This window comes from Trichosurus vulpecula, chromosome 1 (assembly GCF_011100635.1).
Source record: "Trichosurus vulpecula isolate mTriVul1 chromosome 1, mTriVul1.pri, whole genome shotgun sequence".
Taxonomy (NCBI): Eukaryota; Metazoa; Chordata; class Mammalia; order Diprotodontia; family Phalangeridae; genus Trichosurus; species Trichosurus vulpecula.
In genome coordinates, this window is record NC_050573.1 from 543,310,342 (window position 1) to 543,327,682 (window position 17,341).

Genomic DNA, 17,341 nt, shown 5'->3' on the forward strand with positions numbered 1-17,341 from the left:
GCACTGGGTTGAATTTGTTCCACAAAGCTAGATGAAATCTTTATTTTAGGCTAGTAGATGAGGTTCCTAGTGGCTTGGGCTGGTGTTATTTCCCCCCATCCTCTGAAAAAGCACAGAAAGGGCAGGTTAATCCTATCTCACCTCCCCGCCCCCCTCCCCCCCCATCCTCTGATTGGCCTCTGGGTTAATCAGATTATGAAAAGGATTCTTTAGAAAAAATATCATTATAGCTTCACTAGTGAATTCCCCTTAGGACATTTAAAACAAAGGTGTTGAAAAAAATTCATCTTATACAGTTTCTCAAGACCATGTCTATTGTGTAAAGTGATCTTTTCTTCCCATGTTTGTGGCCTAGAAAGGAATCTGATTTACTTACAAGATATAAGCAGATGAAAGCTAACACGGTAGAACCAATCATTCGACTTGGGAACTGAAAATATGGATCCCATTCATAGATCCTACGTTGGAACCAGGATTTCTCTTCATCTCTGCAGATAAATAAACCCAAATAGATCGGGGTGGGGGGGAAATAAATCATAAAATTTTCAAAAAACGATACCCTTCTTCCTCATTATATGGATGTCAGAATCTATTCCTTGTGTTAATTTTGCAGGGAAATTTCTCTGAAGTCATGTTACTTCTCTGTGCTTGTTATCTGCATGTAATAATTTCTGTTCCAGGCTACCTCAATGCCCCCATAGCACATAAGTAAGCAGGAAGCTTATTTAGGAAATGCAAACGAAGGAGTTAGGTGATGCAGTGGAGAGAGTGTTGGTCAGAAGACTCATCTTCTTGAGTTCAAATCTGGCCTCAGACACTAGCTGTGTGACCCTGGGCAAGTCACTTAATTTTGTTTGCCTCAGTTCCTTGTCTTTAAAATGAGCTGGAGAAGGAAATGGCAAACCACTCCAATATCTTTGCTAAGAAAATCCCAAATGGGGTCATGAAGAGTCAGACACAACTGAAATGACTGAACATCATTAACAGCAAAGTCAAGGAGAGATGCTTAGGGTTCTATGATGCTTGTGAAATCACACATTAATTATGTGCTTTGAACAATTTTAGTTGCTGTAAAATATAAGGAATTGTTATATCTGTACAGGTGTCATATCCTCATCCACTTTACTAAGATGCCATCTTTAGCATCTGTGTCAGAGGTCAAGTAGTGTTTTTGTTTGCCAACTTTTTGCTAACTTTTATGACAATGAAACTTCATTAGAAATATGAAACTTCATAGGAAAATGTCAGTCAATAAAACACTTATTAAGTTCCTACTTTGTTCCAGACACCATGCTAAAGTGCTGGAAGGGGAGAGGGGGACCAAGAAAGGCAGAAGACAATCTCTGCCCTCCAGCAGCTCACAGTCTAATGGGGAGATGAGCAAACAAATAGGTTAAAAAAACTGTAACCAGGACAAATAGTTAATAACAGAGGGAAGGCACTAGAATTAAGAGGGATTGTGAAAGCCTTCTTGTAGAAGGCAGGATTTCAGCTGGGACTTCAACGAAGCCAGGAGGGGAAGATGAGGAGGGAGAACATTCCAGGCAGGGGGGGTGGCCAGAGAAAATACCCAGAGTCCGGGGATGGAGTGTCTTGTTCATGGAGCAGCAAGGAGGTTGGTATCCCTGGATGGAAAAGTACTTGATGGAGTGTAGGTTACAGTAAGTCTAATGGTAGCAGGGTTCCTTTTTTATTAAATATTATCAAAGGCTTACTATGGGCTCTTACTCTTACTCTGTCCTACATGTTTTGAGTTTTTATATGTTATCATGGTTTGATTGCATTTTTATGTTCCCTTACCCCTGTCCTCCTCAAAGTGCTGCTTTGTATATAAGTACATTAAAATGAATTTTTTCTTGTTTTTTTGTCCTTCCTTCTTGTCCCTCCACTGCTGTTAGTACTCTCTTTAATTTTATGTATGTATATGTATATATACATATATATATGAATGTATGTATGTATATATACACACATATATGTACATATATTTACTTATCTAGGTACATCTTGTTTTCTGTAGTAGATAGAATATAAGTTCCTTGAAGGTAAGAACTGTTTTGACTTTTTTGTTGGTATCATAGTTGTATCATTTAATAAAAGTTTATTGAACTAAGTTTTCATTAAATGTCATAGTTGATACTCAGGATATATCTAATTACTCTATATAATCTTCATATTGCAAAAATATATACAAGTTTAAATGGTCACTTTTAAACTATACTACAAGAGATCAGCCTGCAAATTGCCTAGAAAAGAAATGGAGGTAGAGAATGTTTTCTACATGATTTTTCCCATTCCCTGGAGCCGTGTAGAGTCAGTTTTGTGGTGGCTGTTCGGTCGTTTTTCATTCTTGTCCAACTTTGTAATAGTAGGCAAGAAAATTTCTGAGACCTGCCATTTTAGCTCGAGGGAGGTGTCCATTGACACTAAGAAGGAGAAAAGAAGAGCATCTGTACAGGATCGGTTGGGAGAATGGGATGACATAGCAGCCAATCCCCCTCCAAAGAATCATAGGGAGGAATGATGAGGGCCATCAGAAGGCAGATGGCTTGCTTAGGTCAGGGATAAGCAGCTGAGTCTTACTTACTGCTCTGGTGGTTTCCTCATGAGTTGTTTCACGTGTTCTGCTTGATGAACTTCCAGAAAGGATCTTTCTTCCTATGAGAAAAGGAAAAGGGTTTTGACCTTTCTAGTCTCCTTCTAATTTACTCCCTTCTATGCACTCTAGGATCCAGCTACATTGGCTCCCTTGCCGTTTCTTGCCTATGACACTACATCTTCATCTCTGTGCTTTGGCCCTGGCAGTCTTCCATGCCTAGAATGCTTTCCTTCTTCCCCTCTAGCCTATTAGTTTCTCTGGCTTCCTTCAAGACTCAGCTCAAAACCCACCCTTTGCAGTAGGCCTTTCTTGGTCCTCCTTACAGGGACCCCTGGCAGTTAGTGCCTTTCCTTTAAGAGTGTTGTTGTTTAGTTGTGTCTAATTCATCATGACCCCATGGACCATAGCACACCAACACTGTCTATGGGGTTTTCTTAGCAAAGATCCAAGAGTTGTTTGCTGTTTCTTTCTTCAGTAGATTAAAGCAAACAGAGGTTAAGTGACTTGCCCAAAGTCACACAGCTAGTAAGTATCTGAGGCTGGATTTGAACTCTTCCTAACTCCCAGCTCAGAGCTTTATCTACTGAGCTATTTAGCTACCTCCCCTCATTTAGATTACCTTCCGTCTATTCTGAAAATATCTTATATGGAAGTAAGTGCTATTTCTTCCCCCTTTAGACAGGTGAGTAAACTGAGGCAGACAGAGGTTGAGTGACTTGCTCTCACAGCTAATAAGTGTCTGAGGCCATATTTGAACTGAGTCTTCTTGACTCCAAGTCCCGTCCTCTATTTACTATGCCACCTAGCTGCCTCTGTAGAGACTGTTATCCTCCTGCTTACTTGTGCATTTTATTGTTTTATCACTTTTACCTTATATCCCTACACTGCTGAGATTTCTCCCTGTTTCCAAAAATTACTGTGATGCCCAAATGAAGCAGTTTCTCCACCCCCTCCCACCTTTTTCTAGCTCCTTAGTTCCCATAGGCAACAGATTTCCATATCCCATGGAGAAATGATAAAGAAAAATGCTCTGGTCTTATGTCTGCTCATCTATCCAAATTCCCCTAACATCCCCCTTGGAACTGGAGAACTGAAACATTGCCAAAGTGCCAGCATTTGCATCAATATGAGTTTCTGTCGCAGAGATGGAACCCTTTTCTGTATAAAAAAGGGAAGGCTGAAGATCCATCTTCTCCCGCCACGGTCCTTCTGGGAGCTTCCAGGAACTAAAACCTTCTGAATGTGAGGGAAAAGTGGGATGAACAATGAGAGAAAATTTATAAATACAGGTATTTTTAATGCCAAAATTCGATCCTCCATAGCACCTGGTTATCCTGTGACAATAATTCACATTGATTTAAATGCTGGTATAGATAATGATAGCCAGTGGAGAGAGAGTCAGTCCTGGAGCCAGGAAGATTTGGGTTTGAGTAGCCCCTCTAACATATACTGGCTGTATGTGTCAGTCACTTAGCCTCTAGGCAACTCTGACTCTAATTTGGAGAAAAGGTGGCAACTTGCATTGGAGAAGAGAATTCCCTCACTTAGGGGTTCTCCCTATGATTTGAAATCACAAATCTTGTCCCTATCCCTATTGATACGGTGCTTTGAGGTTTTTATGGTGTTTTCCTCCCAGCAATTCTGTGAGTTGGCTAATTAATAGAAACAAGCACTATCCTTTCCACTTTATTGATGAAGAAACTGAAGATCTGAGCAGTTAAGTGACCATGTGTCCGAACCTAGTAAGTTTTGGAGGTAGAATTCAAATTCAGGCCTTCAGACTCCAACCCCACCCCTCTTTTCATTACATCGTGCTGCCTCTTAAGTCTTATGTCTTAAATGAGAATCATCACCTTTCATAAGCCACAGGGGGAACATCTTCAATTATTACCTGGGACCAGAGTTGTAGCTAACAGTTTAAGTACCTGTGGGAAGTAACTGGAAAGTAAGGGAGGGGACAGCAGTGACAGATGCCCTGGCCATCACAAGGCAGCTGCAGGTGTGGGGGAGCAGGAAGCACCCAGTATGGGGACAGACAAGGAGGCTACGTGGATGAGACACAAAATGGGTCTTGTGGTAGTTTCTTATTTTAAAATATTCTTGCTAACTAGGTGCTGAGTTAATTTATTTCTTTCCTGCTGAAGGACTAATGGTGTTATTGGTACCTTCTAAATTTTGTACTCCTGAGCAAAGCCCCTGCCACCCTATCTTAATTATGACCCTTTATGAGTTACATAAACGTTGTGGAGATGTGGGAGAGCTTACGCATAAGAAGTCAGATGCAAAATTGTGGTGTATTGAATGTGATGGAATTCTGTTGTGCTGTGGGAAATGAGGAGTAGACGGACTTCAATGTAATCTGGAGGGACTTAGGCGAACTGGTGTTGAGGTTGGGGGAGCAGAGCCAAGAGATCATTGTACATGATTGCAGACATATGATATCTGTGGGGACTAACTTTGATGGACTTGACTCCTCTCATCAGTGTAGGGTTCAAGGACAGCTCCAAGGGACTCATGATGGAAGGGGCTATGCACATCCAGAGAAGGAATTGTAGAGTCTGCATGCAGATTGAGGCAAACTTTTTGCTCTCTCTCTCTTTTTTCTTTTTCCCTTTTTTGAAATTTGGTTTCATTTCTCCCTTCTCATGATTCATTCCATTGACTATAATTCTTCATTACAACTGGACTATTATATAAATAAGTCTAAATGTGAAGATATATATAGAACCTACGTTGGATTACATTGGGGGGTTCGGGGGAGGAGTGGGAGGGAAAGAAAATTTGGAACCCAAATGCTTGTGGAACTGAGTGTTATAAACTAAAAATAAAAAATAAATTAAAAAAAGAACTCAGACACAACTGGAAAAGTTTGCTCTATAAAGGAGGGAAGACCTTGTCATAGCTTATACAGACCAATTCTTTGCTCTGGCTCATCAGCTAATTGGAGGAAGGTGATGAGAATGAGCTCCATTTGTCTGGTTGAGGCAAGAAAGATTAGAGGAAGGTTAAGTGATGGGAAATGTTTCTTGGAAAAGGAAATGGCAAACCACTCCAGTAACTTTTTTTGTTTGTTTTATTTTTTTCCATTTCCCCACACAGGGACTGTGACTCATTTTGAGACTTGTCAGTGCATTTCACAATAAAATGAACAAGGGAATTATTAAGTAGTTGTGCATAAAGGAAATCTTTTGCATGTATGATTTACAGCATTTTTCATGATGCTATACATAGAGAAGGAGGCTCCCAGTTAGTTAAGAGAATGCTGATGCCATGCTGTTTGACTACATGAGGGGCAGTGTTGGTGCAAGAACTTTTGGGAGGAGGAGGAGGTAGGATGGAAGAGAGAGAGAGAGAGAGAGAGAGACAGAGAGAGACAGAGAGAGAGAGAGAGAGAAGACAGGTGGAGACAGACAGAGGGAGAAAAAGAGAGACAGACAGAGACAAAGATACAGAGAAAGACAAAGAGACAAAGCCAGAAGGGAGGAGAGACACAAGAGAGAGAGAAAAGAGAAGAGAGGAGAGAGAAGAAGTAGAACAAGGAGAGAGAAGAGAGAGACAGAATGATAGAGAAAAGAGACAGGGAAGAGAGAGGGAACAGAGAGAGAAGAGGAGACAGAGAGAGAAAAGAGAAGAAATGAGAGAGAGAAGAGATGGATAGAGAGACACAAAGAGAGAACAAGAAAATAAGAGGGACACAGAGAGAATGCAGAGAGAGAAGAGAAACAGAGTGAGAAGAGAGAGAGACAGAGAGAGAAAGAAGAGAGGAGAGAGAGCAAGGGAGGGAGGGAGAATATGAAAAAGGCACTCTTTGAGAGAGAGATGCTTTGGAAAGAGACAGAGACAGAGGAGAGACTGAGAGAGACAGAGTGAAGAGAGGAGAGAGATAGATAAATACATTCTTTGAGAGATGCTTTGGAGAGAGAGACAAAGAGACAGAAGCACACTGAGCAATGCTTTGGCGAGAGAATGTCTCTGAGCGATATCGCTTGGTTCAAGCTGGCATCTTGTTCTCATCAGATGGGCTCATTCACTTGTATGTTTTTCTGATACACTCTAGTCTTTGTAGCTTCTCCAATTTCTCTTTGCTCTTTTGCTCGGATAAATGAATTTTCTTGACATTCATGATTTTGGTGGTCTTTTGAGTAACCAGCATTTGGTGGGAAGGTTCCATGCCAGTGAGTATAAGCTTAAGGCTACCCCCTCCCATTAAAGTCTAGTGACAAGAAAGTAGCTATTGTTTTCAACCTATTGTGCCCCTACATTGTCAATATTTAGGGAAGAAGACAGATCTAATTCTAATTAGTGCCCCTCTTAGAGAATCATGGCCCTTTCTCAGTTTATCTCAAGGCAGGAAGTATAATCTCCATGGGAAAGGGGGTGGACAAGCTCCCAAGTATATTTATTCCAGCCACATTTTAGACAACCCATGTGGACATACATATCTTACATGGGCACACAGACATCCTAAACAGATAATCAGAAAGCTGATCATTTTTTATAAAGATGGCATGGGTGTGGAATGGGTTGTACTCACATTTTGAACCTCCCAACCTAGATGAATCTTCAGAGCTTTTACAAACATGTACACAAAACGGCCCAACAGGAAAGCCAGGCACAGCAGGGAAGGCCAATAGAAAATAACTGTTTCGTATGCCCCAATTAGCTGCAATAGAAATCAAAACAGATAAATACAGGATTTCAAAAGTCTCACACTCATGCAGGAAGGAAGGAAGGGGTATCTGTTCCAAATATGGTGGAAGTTTGCCTTGTTTACCATCACTTGGCTATGACACATCAAAGGGAGAGGGAGGCTTAGAGATTTTCCATCTAATTCTGCTCCACCAACTGTAACAGCAAGCAACCTAGCATACCCAGGATTGCCTGCTAGCACAGGTTTTTTGATCTGCTTTTAAAGGAAAGATAACTTTTAAAAGGGGTTAACAATCTTATTTTAATCACATTCACTAGTTCAGGGGAAAGGTCAGCACCCTGAACGTGGAGAAAATACAAGCAGAGAAATTAGCACAAAGATCAACAGACAGGGCTCCAATCTGTCTGAACAAGGTGATACAACCACCTACGTGCACCATTGGATCAGGGAGGCATCAACAACATCTGAGTAGTCGAGGGGCTCTTAAACGGCTACTCAGAGTCCCATCCAAGGAACCGAAAGATCCTTCTCATAATCAAAGCCCAAAGCAAAATACCAACTCAGTATATGTACACTTCTCAGAGCCAGAAGGCATCACAGCCCACGCGACTCAATACCTAATTAGAAATTAGCAAAAAGTATGAAAGCCTTCTTACAAGCAAGCCTCCCCTGAGCAAGCTTCCCCTTTAAGCAAATTCCCCTTAGGCAAATTCCTCCCTCAATAGGCTCTATGTGACTCAGGATGTGTCACAGCTGTGAGCTGGGCCAGAGCTCCAAGCAGGTCACACAGGCCTAAGAATGGATGGGGAAGATCTTCCTAACCCATTAACGTTACACTAACCTAGTGCCATTTCATGTGGAGGAAAACAAGCCTCAGAGAGGTAGAGAAACTCGTTTAGATTCACACCACTAGTATGTGGCAGAGTTGGTACTAGAACTGAGGATTTCTGGTGCCGACATTGTGGATGGGTGGCACAATGGGTGTTGTCAAGGAAGACCTGAGTACAAACCTGCCCTCAGATGCTCCCTGGCTGTGGGAGCCGAGGAAGTCCCTTAGTCTCTGCGGTCTCCATTTTCTCAGTTGGAAAACGAGCGTAATTATGGCAATCAACCCCAGGGATATGGTGAGGATCGGAGGAGATGGTGTTTGTCAAGTACTTAGCCAGGGCCTAGTGCACAGTAGGTGCCTACTAAACGCTTGTTTTCTCCCTTCCCCTTCCACCACCATCTTTTTACTTCTTTCTCACGTTGAGAAAAGAACTTGCTCCAAGGAACAAGCGGGATAGTGTATGTGAAGGTGCTTCATAAACTATAACTTGATATCTAGATGTGAGATATCATCAATAGCATGTTTCTCTTGAGAGGTGGCTTGATATAGTGGTGAGCGGGTTGGTCTTTGAGTCTGGAGGACATATTCTTCCTGATTCTAGACCTGAGTTCCAATCCTGCCTCTGACACATACTAGCTGGCTCTGTGGCCATAGGCAAAACCACTTAATCTCTCAGTGACAAAGGCAATCCTCTAATATTGTGAGGTACAGAGACGCTGTTGCTTTGCATCAGTGAAAGGCATTTCCCCACTGAGAGCTCTTTACTCGAATGAAAGCACAGCTCCAGACTAGTTGTTCTAATACCTGCCATTCTTAGCAGACTGCAACCTTCTAACACCGACAGTCTCAGAGTGCTGCCTGAGACTCAGACAGGTTAAGTGACTTGCCCATAGTCACAGAGCTAGTAAGAATCTGAAGCGCTGTTCGAACCCAGTTCTTTCCAGTTCCAAGTGCAATGCGTTGACCACCAAGCCAGGCTACCTTGTGTTCAATATCGTAATTCCTCCCAAACTGTTAGTTCCTAAGAACTTGTAATTTTATCTATTTCTAATTATCTCATTTATCTAATTACTCTATTTCTAATTATCTAATTTTATCTATTTGTCTGTAGTTATTTTGTTTTTCAAAGGTCATTCCTGAAGATGAAAAAATCTGAATGATTCAAAGGACTGAATTTCTAATGGTGAAATTTCAGGCACTGTGACAGGTGATGGGAAAATATTTCGGTCCAGAGACTTGCTCAGCTCCCTAGCCTTTCTGCTCTTAATTAAGGATGGCCCTGGCTCAATATCTCATTTTTCATTCAGTTTTGGTCACAAGGTCAGTGTTTTCCATACTTTATTTTCATTCTTATCAGATATTAAAACCTGAAAAAAAAACTTTGACACCTTTATGATTTATTAATTGTTTACAAAAAGGTTTTTCCTTTTTCAGTTTTATTCCGGGTCATCTCTTTGCAGCAGTCTTGGCTTAATCCTGTGTTTAGGTGGCTTTGGGGAATGAAGAAAGTCTAATGCTCTGATCATGATATTTCAAAGCAGGGTTAACACCAGGGCATCTGAATGATGGGTTAGCAACAATTTCAATCTCCTAGCATCTATCTCATTCCATGAAAGACTGCGTGTGTGTGTGTGTGTGTGTGTGTGTGTGTGTGTGTAATAGGGGAGGGAAGAGGCATTATATAAATTATATAATGCATACTATATCCTGGGCACTGTGCTAAATGTTGTACAAATATTCTCATTTGATCTTCACAAAAACCTAGGAGGTAGGCGCTGTTGCATTCCCATTTTACAGTTGAGACAACTGAGGCAAGGGGAGATTAACTGACTTGTCCGAGGTCAGACAGCTAATAAGTGTCAAAGCGAGAATTTGACCGCAGATCTTCCCAGTTCCAGGCTTATCACTCGATGCGCTGCGCCACCTAGTGGCTGTAGGTGGCTACTACAAATATGAATGTTAGGTCTATGGAATGGAAAAGGACAGCAAGGTTTATTCATGGCATTGTCGCCCCAAGTTTGCAGTGGAAAGAAAATGGATATAAAGTCAAAGACCTAGGTCCAAATCCAGCCTCGGACGCTGACTGTCTATGTCACTTTAGACAAGTCATTTAAGTTTCAATTCCTCTATTTGAAAAATAAAGGCTTTGAACTAGGTGACCTCCCAGGGAACTTCCAGCTCTACATCTGTCTCACATGCTGTAACTCTTGGGTCTTTCTCAGCAGCAAGTCCATGAGCTTCAAAGCTTCCCACTTGGGCCTGAGGTGCTTGGGCTTGGCGTGTTCCTGCTGTGGAGCTGGCTTTGGTGCTTTAAGGTTTGCCAAGCGTTTTACACTCGTTTATCGTCTCATCCTAGGCTCTCACAATCCTTTAAGGCAAGTATTAGAGCAAGAGTTCTTAAGCCTTTTTATGTCGTGGACTCATCTGGCAGTCTGGTGAAATCTATGGACACTTCAGGATAATCTTTTAAAATGCATAAAATATATAAGATAAGATAGGAAATCAATTATATTGACATAAAATTAAAAAAAATAAGCTTACGGACAGGGTTGAAAGGAATGAATTTCCACTGCAGTATCTTCATAGATGAGGAAACTGAGGCTAAAAGGCTTGGCCATAATCACATATCGGAAGCAAGCTTTGAACCTAGGTCTTCCTGACTCCAGTATTCTAATTACTGTTCAGCTCTGACTTAACTTAGAGAAACATGCTTTGATCTTGGTCTATCTATTAATGCAGGCTTTACTCTGAACATTGCATGAGGAATGAGCAGATGCAAACAGGGAAAACAGCTGATTCCTCATTCTTTTACTCATTTAAAGACCGTTTGTGCAAATTGATACTTAGAGGGCAAATGAATGTGTTAAAATACTGCTCCTTCCTGGGTGACTTACCTGCCCATGTGGACACTGCACGATATGCAAGATTGTGATGGCAAACCTGAAAAAAACAACACCACCAACTTTGGTTGTTACTACACTCCCCTCAATTGCTTGGCACACCTTTGCAGAAAGAATGATTCACAGCATCGCAGAACCTTAGAATAGAAAGAGACTTTGAAGACTACCTTGTCCAATCTCCTCATTTTCTAGATTCTGAGGTCTAGAGAAAGAAAATGATGTATTTCTCTCAAGAGCAGTATTAGGATATCAAATATTAAAAATTAAATACCAGAAATAGAATTGTATATGCACCCTACTTTTTCCCCTTCCCCCCCACCCCACTCTATCCTGGATGGAGAGATAGCTAGGCATGATGGTTAGGAGGTTGGTCTCAAAGCCAGGAAGACCTGAATTTAAATCCCACTTCTGACATTTAGTGTCTGTGGGACACTGGCAAATCACTTAACTTTTCAATGCTCTGGGCAACCCTGTAAGACTCTACTTTGACGACCTGAAGGTGTCTATATGAATGAAATTGTAGGTCCAGCTCTTATCCTGTACAGGAGAATCTCTAATGAATTGTATTTTCAAACAGCCCGAACCTTACAGTTACGGCGGATCATGGACCAGGGGTTTTTGCTTCTGCTTTGTATTTCATTGCTCTGATTAAGAATTTTATTGTCACAATTACATTCTACTTAATTTCAGAAACACATTTGAGAAAAGTCCCAGCCTCCAAAGAGAAGACATTGGCGAGATGGGGGTGGCACTGGGGGGAGTATGATGTGACACATACAAAGACAAGAATAATACAAGGTAGAGGGTGATGGGGAGAGAGGGAGTGATACAGACAAAGTGCTCTGGAAATGTTTGAGAAGAGAGAGAACATTTTTTGGTGGGGGGGGGGAGGAGGGACAGGAAGGCCATGCAGAAGGGGTAACACCTGAGTTAAGCTTTAAAGCAGAAGTTCTTAACCTAGGGTCCATGAATTTGTTAAAAATATTTTTGACGATTGTATTACAATATAATTGATTTTCTTTTTAATTCGATGTATTTTATAGATTTGAAAACTTTTTTTTTTTCTGAGAGGGATCCGTAGGTTTTACTAGACTGTCAAAGGGGTCCATGACGCACATAAAAGATTTGAAACCCCTACCTTAACTGAAGAGAAGGATTTTAAATGGCAGGGATGAGGAGGGAGTACATTCTAGGTAAAGGGCATGGCTTGTCTGAATGTGCAAAAGTGGGAGATGGCCTATTGAAGTCAGGAAACAGTAGTCCAGTTTGGCTGTGATGTAGAATGCAGGAGGAGAGTGGGATAACGTTGAGACATAAGAGCTTACAGGCTGATTGTAGAGGGTTTTAAGAGTTAGGCTCTGTGCTCTGCCCTAGAGGCAATAGGGACCTAAAAATGAGGGAGAGATGCTAGAAAATGGGATGTTGCTGAAATATTTGAACAAGAGCTGAGATGCATCCTTACCTTCTCAGATATCCTGATTTCCAAAGGGGGTTACTCAATTACTAACAGATGAAAAAAATTATGGTAGTGTTGCTACAAGGACTTTTAAAAGGAGCCACGTGTAAACATCATGTCTCTTACCAAATCAGAGAGTACATAAATCCAAGGATGGAACTTATTAGTCGGAAATCTGATGAAAGGCAGGCAAAAAATGGAAAATGTGAGAGTCCAACTTCAATGCCTCCTATCAGGAGCACAATAGCTGAGAAGAGAAAGTGCGAATGGTGTTAATGACTTAATTACATTATTTTGTCGCAATGAAGACAGTCATTTCTAAATGGAGTAGTCTGCTGTTTCGTGGAGGAGACCTGAAGGAACCCAGGCATCGGTTTCCGTGGCTAGACTCACGAGTGAATGTAGGTCCATGTAGACTAGCCTCTTTCTCTTCCTTTGCAGCTAAGGTCAACGAGCATTTGGTGCTGTAAGCAGCCACACAATCTTCCCTTGTACACTAGACCTTGTCAAAGCTTGAGATCTTGTAAAGTAACATGTGATAGCAACCATAGGGCCGCTAGATGGCCCCATGTTGCGTAGGGTGCTGGGCCTCGAGTCAGGAAGACTCGTCTTTCTGAGTTCAAATGCGGGCTCAGACACTTACTAGCTCTGGGACCCTGCACAAGTCACTTAACCCTGCTAGCCTCAGTTTCCTCATCAGTCAAATGAGCCAGAGAAGGAAATGGTAAATTGCTTCTGTATCTTAGCCAAGAAAACCCCAAATGGGGTCACAAAGAATGGGACATGACTCCTCAAGTAAATAGCAACACAGCACCTACTGTGCATCAGGCACTGTCCTAACACTTTTTACAAATCTTCTCTCATGCGATCTTCACAACGGCCCTGGGAGGTAGATGCTATTATCATGCCCATTTTAGAGTTGAAGTAACTGAGCCTCAGAGAGGTTAAGTAACCCAGAGTCACACTCCTAGTAAGTGTATGAGGCAGGATGTGAACTCGGGTCTTCCTGACTCCAAGTCCAGTATTCTTACCTTCTGCCCCTCACCCAGCTGCCTCTTTTTAAAAGAGGAGACTCGTTAAACCAAATGAGAAAATGTATATAAAAGAACTTTGATAAAAAAAAAAGAACTTTGAAAATTTTAAAGTTTATATGAATGTAAGTTGTAGCTGTTATTCTCTCATTGGTAGAATGTCAGACCACGTAACAAAGCAAAGTAGAAAATGAATTCAGGCAGTTCATGGGTGGATAGCTAGGGGCAGACTGGCCAGGAGGGAGGCGGGTTAGCTTTACTGAGCTAGAAATATTCAGGAAAAGCTCCTGTAAGTTGTTAATAATTTTTTTTGGACAGTTTTTTGAACCCACAGGTTCTCTAAAAACCTCCCGGTTCTTTCCCATAGTTTGCATAGCAATGGAGGCATGGATGGAAATATGTATGTTAGGTATATACTCACCCATCCCAGCTCTCCAATATAGGTCATTTGTGAAGTTGGTAAAATTAAGGCAAGTCAATACTGATAGATAAAATACGATCACGAATGGGAAGGAATTCAACAACTCAGTGCCTTATTTCATTTACTGTTGTAAGGAAGGCTTAGTCATCCTAGGCAAAAGAGCATGAACTCCAAGAAAGTTTGTTATCATGGTTTCATAGACTCAGGAAGAGCTCCTGAAGGGACTTCATTTTCACTTTTCACCCCAGCTAAGCCTTTCCCAGCGAATGAGAATAGATTCCATTTCTGAAGATCTCTGGAGTAGCAACATTTTGCTGAATGGAAAAGAAATCAACATGGGTTAAAAAAACAATAAAAACCGCACTACCTTGTGCCCACTGTGGTACTTGTAGGGGCTGGTAGCCTTCAGAAAATAAGAACATAACCTTATTTGCTGTAGCTCCAAATGCAATTCCATATGACCATCGATTATTGAATGTTCCGATGAAATCCAGGGGCCTGCAAACGAGATAAATTGCTGTGTGAGCCAGATCTTTTCATGTTTAGCATCTAAATTTCCCCCCAAGGACAAAACTGCCTGACTAAAGATTTCAATAAGAAACTCAAATCCTATTGCATTCATTGGTGACTCATTGCCTCCTAGTGATCCTGGATTAGAAAAGGCTAAAATTGAGGAAGTAGAAAAGGTGTTTTTAGACTACCATTTCTAGAAACTATCCTTGAAGTTTGACGCTTTCCCCAAGGGCCAAAGTTTTGGATTTGGAGGTTCTAAGATGCTGAAACACATTGAGAATAGGATTAATAGAGACAAATGGATTTTATCTCTGCTAGCAATTTTTATTTGTAAACATTCATTATTGATCAGACTCCCTGATCAAGCTCTCTGACCCTAAAAATGATAAAATTAGCAGAGATTCTCCCTTGACTCAGTTGATGGACAGTAACAAAGTACCTCTAGAACATCTATGGAGCTCTAGACCTGTAGGCTTAAAGGGGGCTAAATTTTAGGTGGTAACAAAAACAAATTTGCTTGTGGGTTGTTCCATCAGGATGCAGAGTAAAGTGCGCCCTGTAGACTTGGTGGCGCCACAGCGCACAGAGTGCTGGACCTGGAGTCAGGAAGACCTGAGTTCAAATTCAGCCTCAGACACTTACTAGCTGTGTGACCCCGGCAAGTCACTTAACTCTGTTTGCCTCAGTTTCCTCATCTGTAAAATGAGCTGGAGAAGGCAATGGCAAGATGCTCCAGTGTCTTTGCCAAGAAAACCCCAAATAGGGTCACGAAGCTGGGAAGTGAATGTGAATTCATTAAAGGGTGGAATTTTATGCCATTTACTATAGCAGATAAGAGGACAAGTATCACATGAAAGCCAAGAGGACTTTTCTGTTGTGCTGAAAGAGAGACATTAGATGATAGCCTGAAATTATTCTTTGTTATAGCTACTTTTTGGCAGGGGGGAGGGACATTTTGGCCACACGTGATACTCAAATGGATCTCTGATCTCACCTATGTGGATGTTCCTACCAATGCTTTAGATATTAATCCATCTGTTCTGCACTACTTTTGCCCATAACCTTCCCTAAGTGTACCATAGATAATCTACCCAATATATTAGGGAACTTCCTTGATTTCTTGACATCTGGATGGTACTAGTGTCTCTTAGTAATCTCTGTCTGTTGCAGTGTGACTTATTTGGGTCAATAGCACTCAGAAAGGCAGTGTGTATGAGAGGGGTGGCTGCCCAAGAGACAGACAATTATTCTTTTCATTTAATTCATTGTAATTCCAGTTATGCACACCAAGGTATGTTGTTTTTTCTTCTCCTCCCTCTATCTTTAGTTGCAGTGATAGATATTAGACTAACTCTTGGAATATCCAACCTCCCATACTGGATTCTTTCAACTATGGCTTCTTGGTAAATGTTGTCACTTAAGAGTTAACATACTCTGAAGGGAAACACTAGTCTGAAATCTAAGGTGGAACCTTTGTCCAACTTACATTACAATCCCAAAACGGTTACCAAGGAGGTGTGACTTGTCATCTCGCTGCTTGTAATGGACTCTTCTTTGGAGGAAGGACAGAACCATAATTATGAAAAACTGAAGGAACAAAAAAACAAAACAGCAGTGGTAATGCTTACTTTTAGAGTAGAGAAAATCATGTCCCGTCCCATTCTGAGGGCAATGCATTGTACATAAAACCCCTTAATTATTCTGTTGCCTAACTGGGAAGAAATGAAAGTTTATCCTGAGTAGGTGGAAAGTACTAGAAATAACAACTACTCCTACCATTTGCCCTCCTCCTTTCCATTCCCAGAAAGTAGCCCCTCTTCCCCACCATTCCCCTTTATCTGCTTCGCCTTCTCCTCATCTTTCTCCTCTTCGCCTCTCCCTAACCTCCCTCTAATTGCCATCAGGAAAAAAAAATGACCAAGCATTATTTTCTCCTTTGACTCCTCTGGCTCTTTGTTCATAGTTTATGATGCCGGGGTAAAGAAAGCAAAAAAGTTGAAATTTAAAATTTTTAACTCCTTCTCAACAAACACTAATTACATAAAAGGCTCTCATGAATAGCAAACATCAAGCAAACCTATTGATCCTAGCAAATAGCAGATATTAGAGAAGCTATACAGATAAGAACATACCAGAAAACACACAGAGTGCATGAGCTCTTTGGATAAGAGATGAGATCTCAGCTCAACTGAGAGGGCCCCTAATTTGAGCCAAGGGGACAATCCTCAAAGTTTAAGGAGGCAAGCTAGAAATTGGAGACATGCTGAGCTGTCTTCCCCTACTTGCCTGCCAGTTCTTAAGTCTGTCTGTCTCTCTTTGTGTCTCTGCCTCTGTCTCTCTCTATGTATCTGGGGTCATTCTCCAAGAGTCTGGAACCACATGAGTCTCATTTGAAACAAGATAATGCCACTTCTCTTCAAAGCTCTTGCACCAACTACAGCCTTTATGCCTCATATATTTATTTGTACTCTTTTTATCAATCCAGAATCATACATATGCAGCACACAAAATGCCTCAGGCTTGGCTTGAAACTTGGGTTATGGTAGCAACAGACGGAACTAGAAGAATAATGGCCAATTGGAAAGACACTTTTTTTTTAACCAAAAGGATATAACTGAAATTTTAGGGGCTAGAGAAGAGTTTTATTGAAAGGAATTCTTTGCAAAGTTTGTATTTAAAAAGAAAAGTTTAGTTGGTATTTTTATTTTTTAGAGCTGATTTTTATTTTTATTTTCAGTTTCAAATTCTCTTTCCTTTTGCCCCTCTACCACCCTTTGAGATGATAATAAAATCATTCAAAACATATTGCAACATTAGCCATGTTGCCAAAGAAAAGCAAGCAAAATAAAGAGAAAAAACATACTTCAATCTGCACTTAGTTCTCTGTCTGAAGATGGATAGCATTTTTCAGCATCAGTTCTTTGAAATTGTCATGGGTCAT

At 41.1% G+C, this 17,341-nt stretch overlaps 1 protein-coding gene across 5 annotated transcripts in view; it reads right to left on the reverse strand.

Annotated features, from left to right (window-relative positions):
* The window catches only part of LOC118834067 (stimulated by retinoic acid gene 6 protein-like), an 88,179-nt gene that overhangs the window by 34,656 nt on the left and 36,182 nt on the right, over window positions 1-17,341 (reverse strand). For 4 of the 5 annotated variants that reach the window (XM_036741514.1, XM_036741513.1, XM_036741511.1 and 1 more), the window contains 7 exons: window positions 15,887-15,987; window positions 14,255-14,385; window positions 12,562-12,682; window positions 10,974-11,019; window positions 7,134-7,262; window positions 2,588-2,658; window positions 377-488 (listed from right to left, as the gene is read on the reverse strand). In XM_036741514.1, coding sequence (XP_036597409.1) covers window positions 377-488; window positions 2,588-2,658; window positions 7,134-7,262; window positions 10,974-11,019; window positions 12,562-12,682; window positions 14,255-14,385; window positions 15,887-15,987 — 711 coding nt within the window. Of the gene's footprint in view, window positions 1-376; window positions 489-2,587; window positions 2,659-7,133; window positions 7,263-10,973; window positions 11,020-12,561; window positions 12,683-13,887; window positions 14,227-14,254; window positions 14,386-15,886; window positions 15,988-17,341 lie in introns of those variants that run through there. The other variant, XM_036741515.1, reaches the window with a different exon arrangement.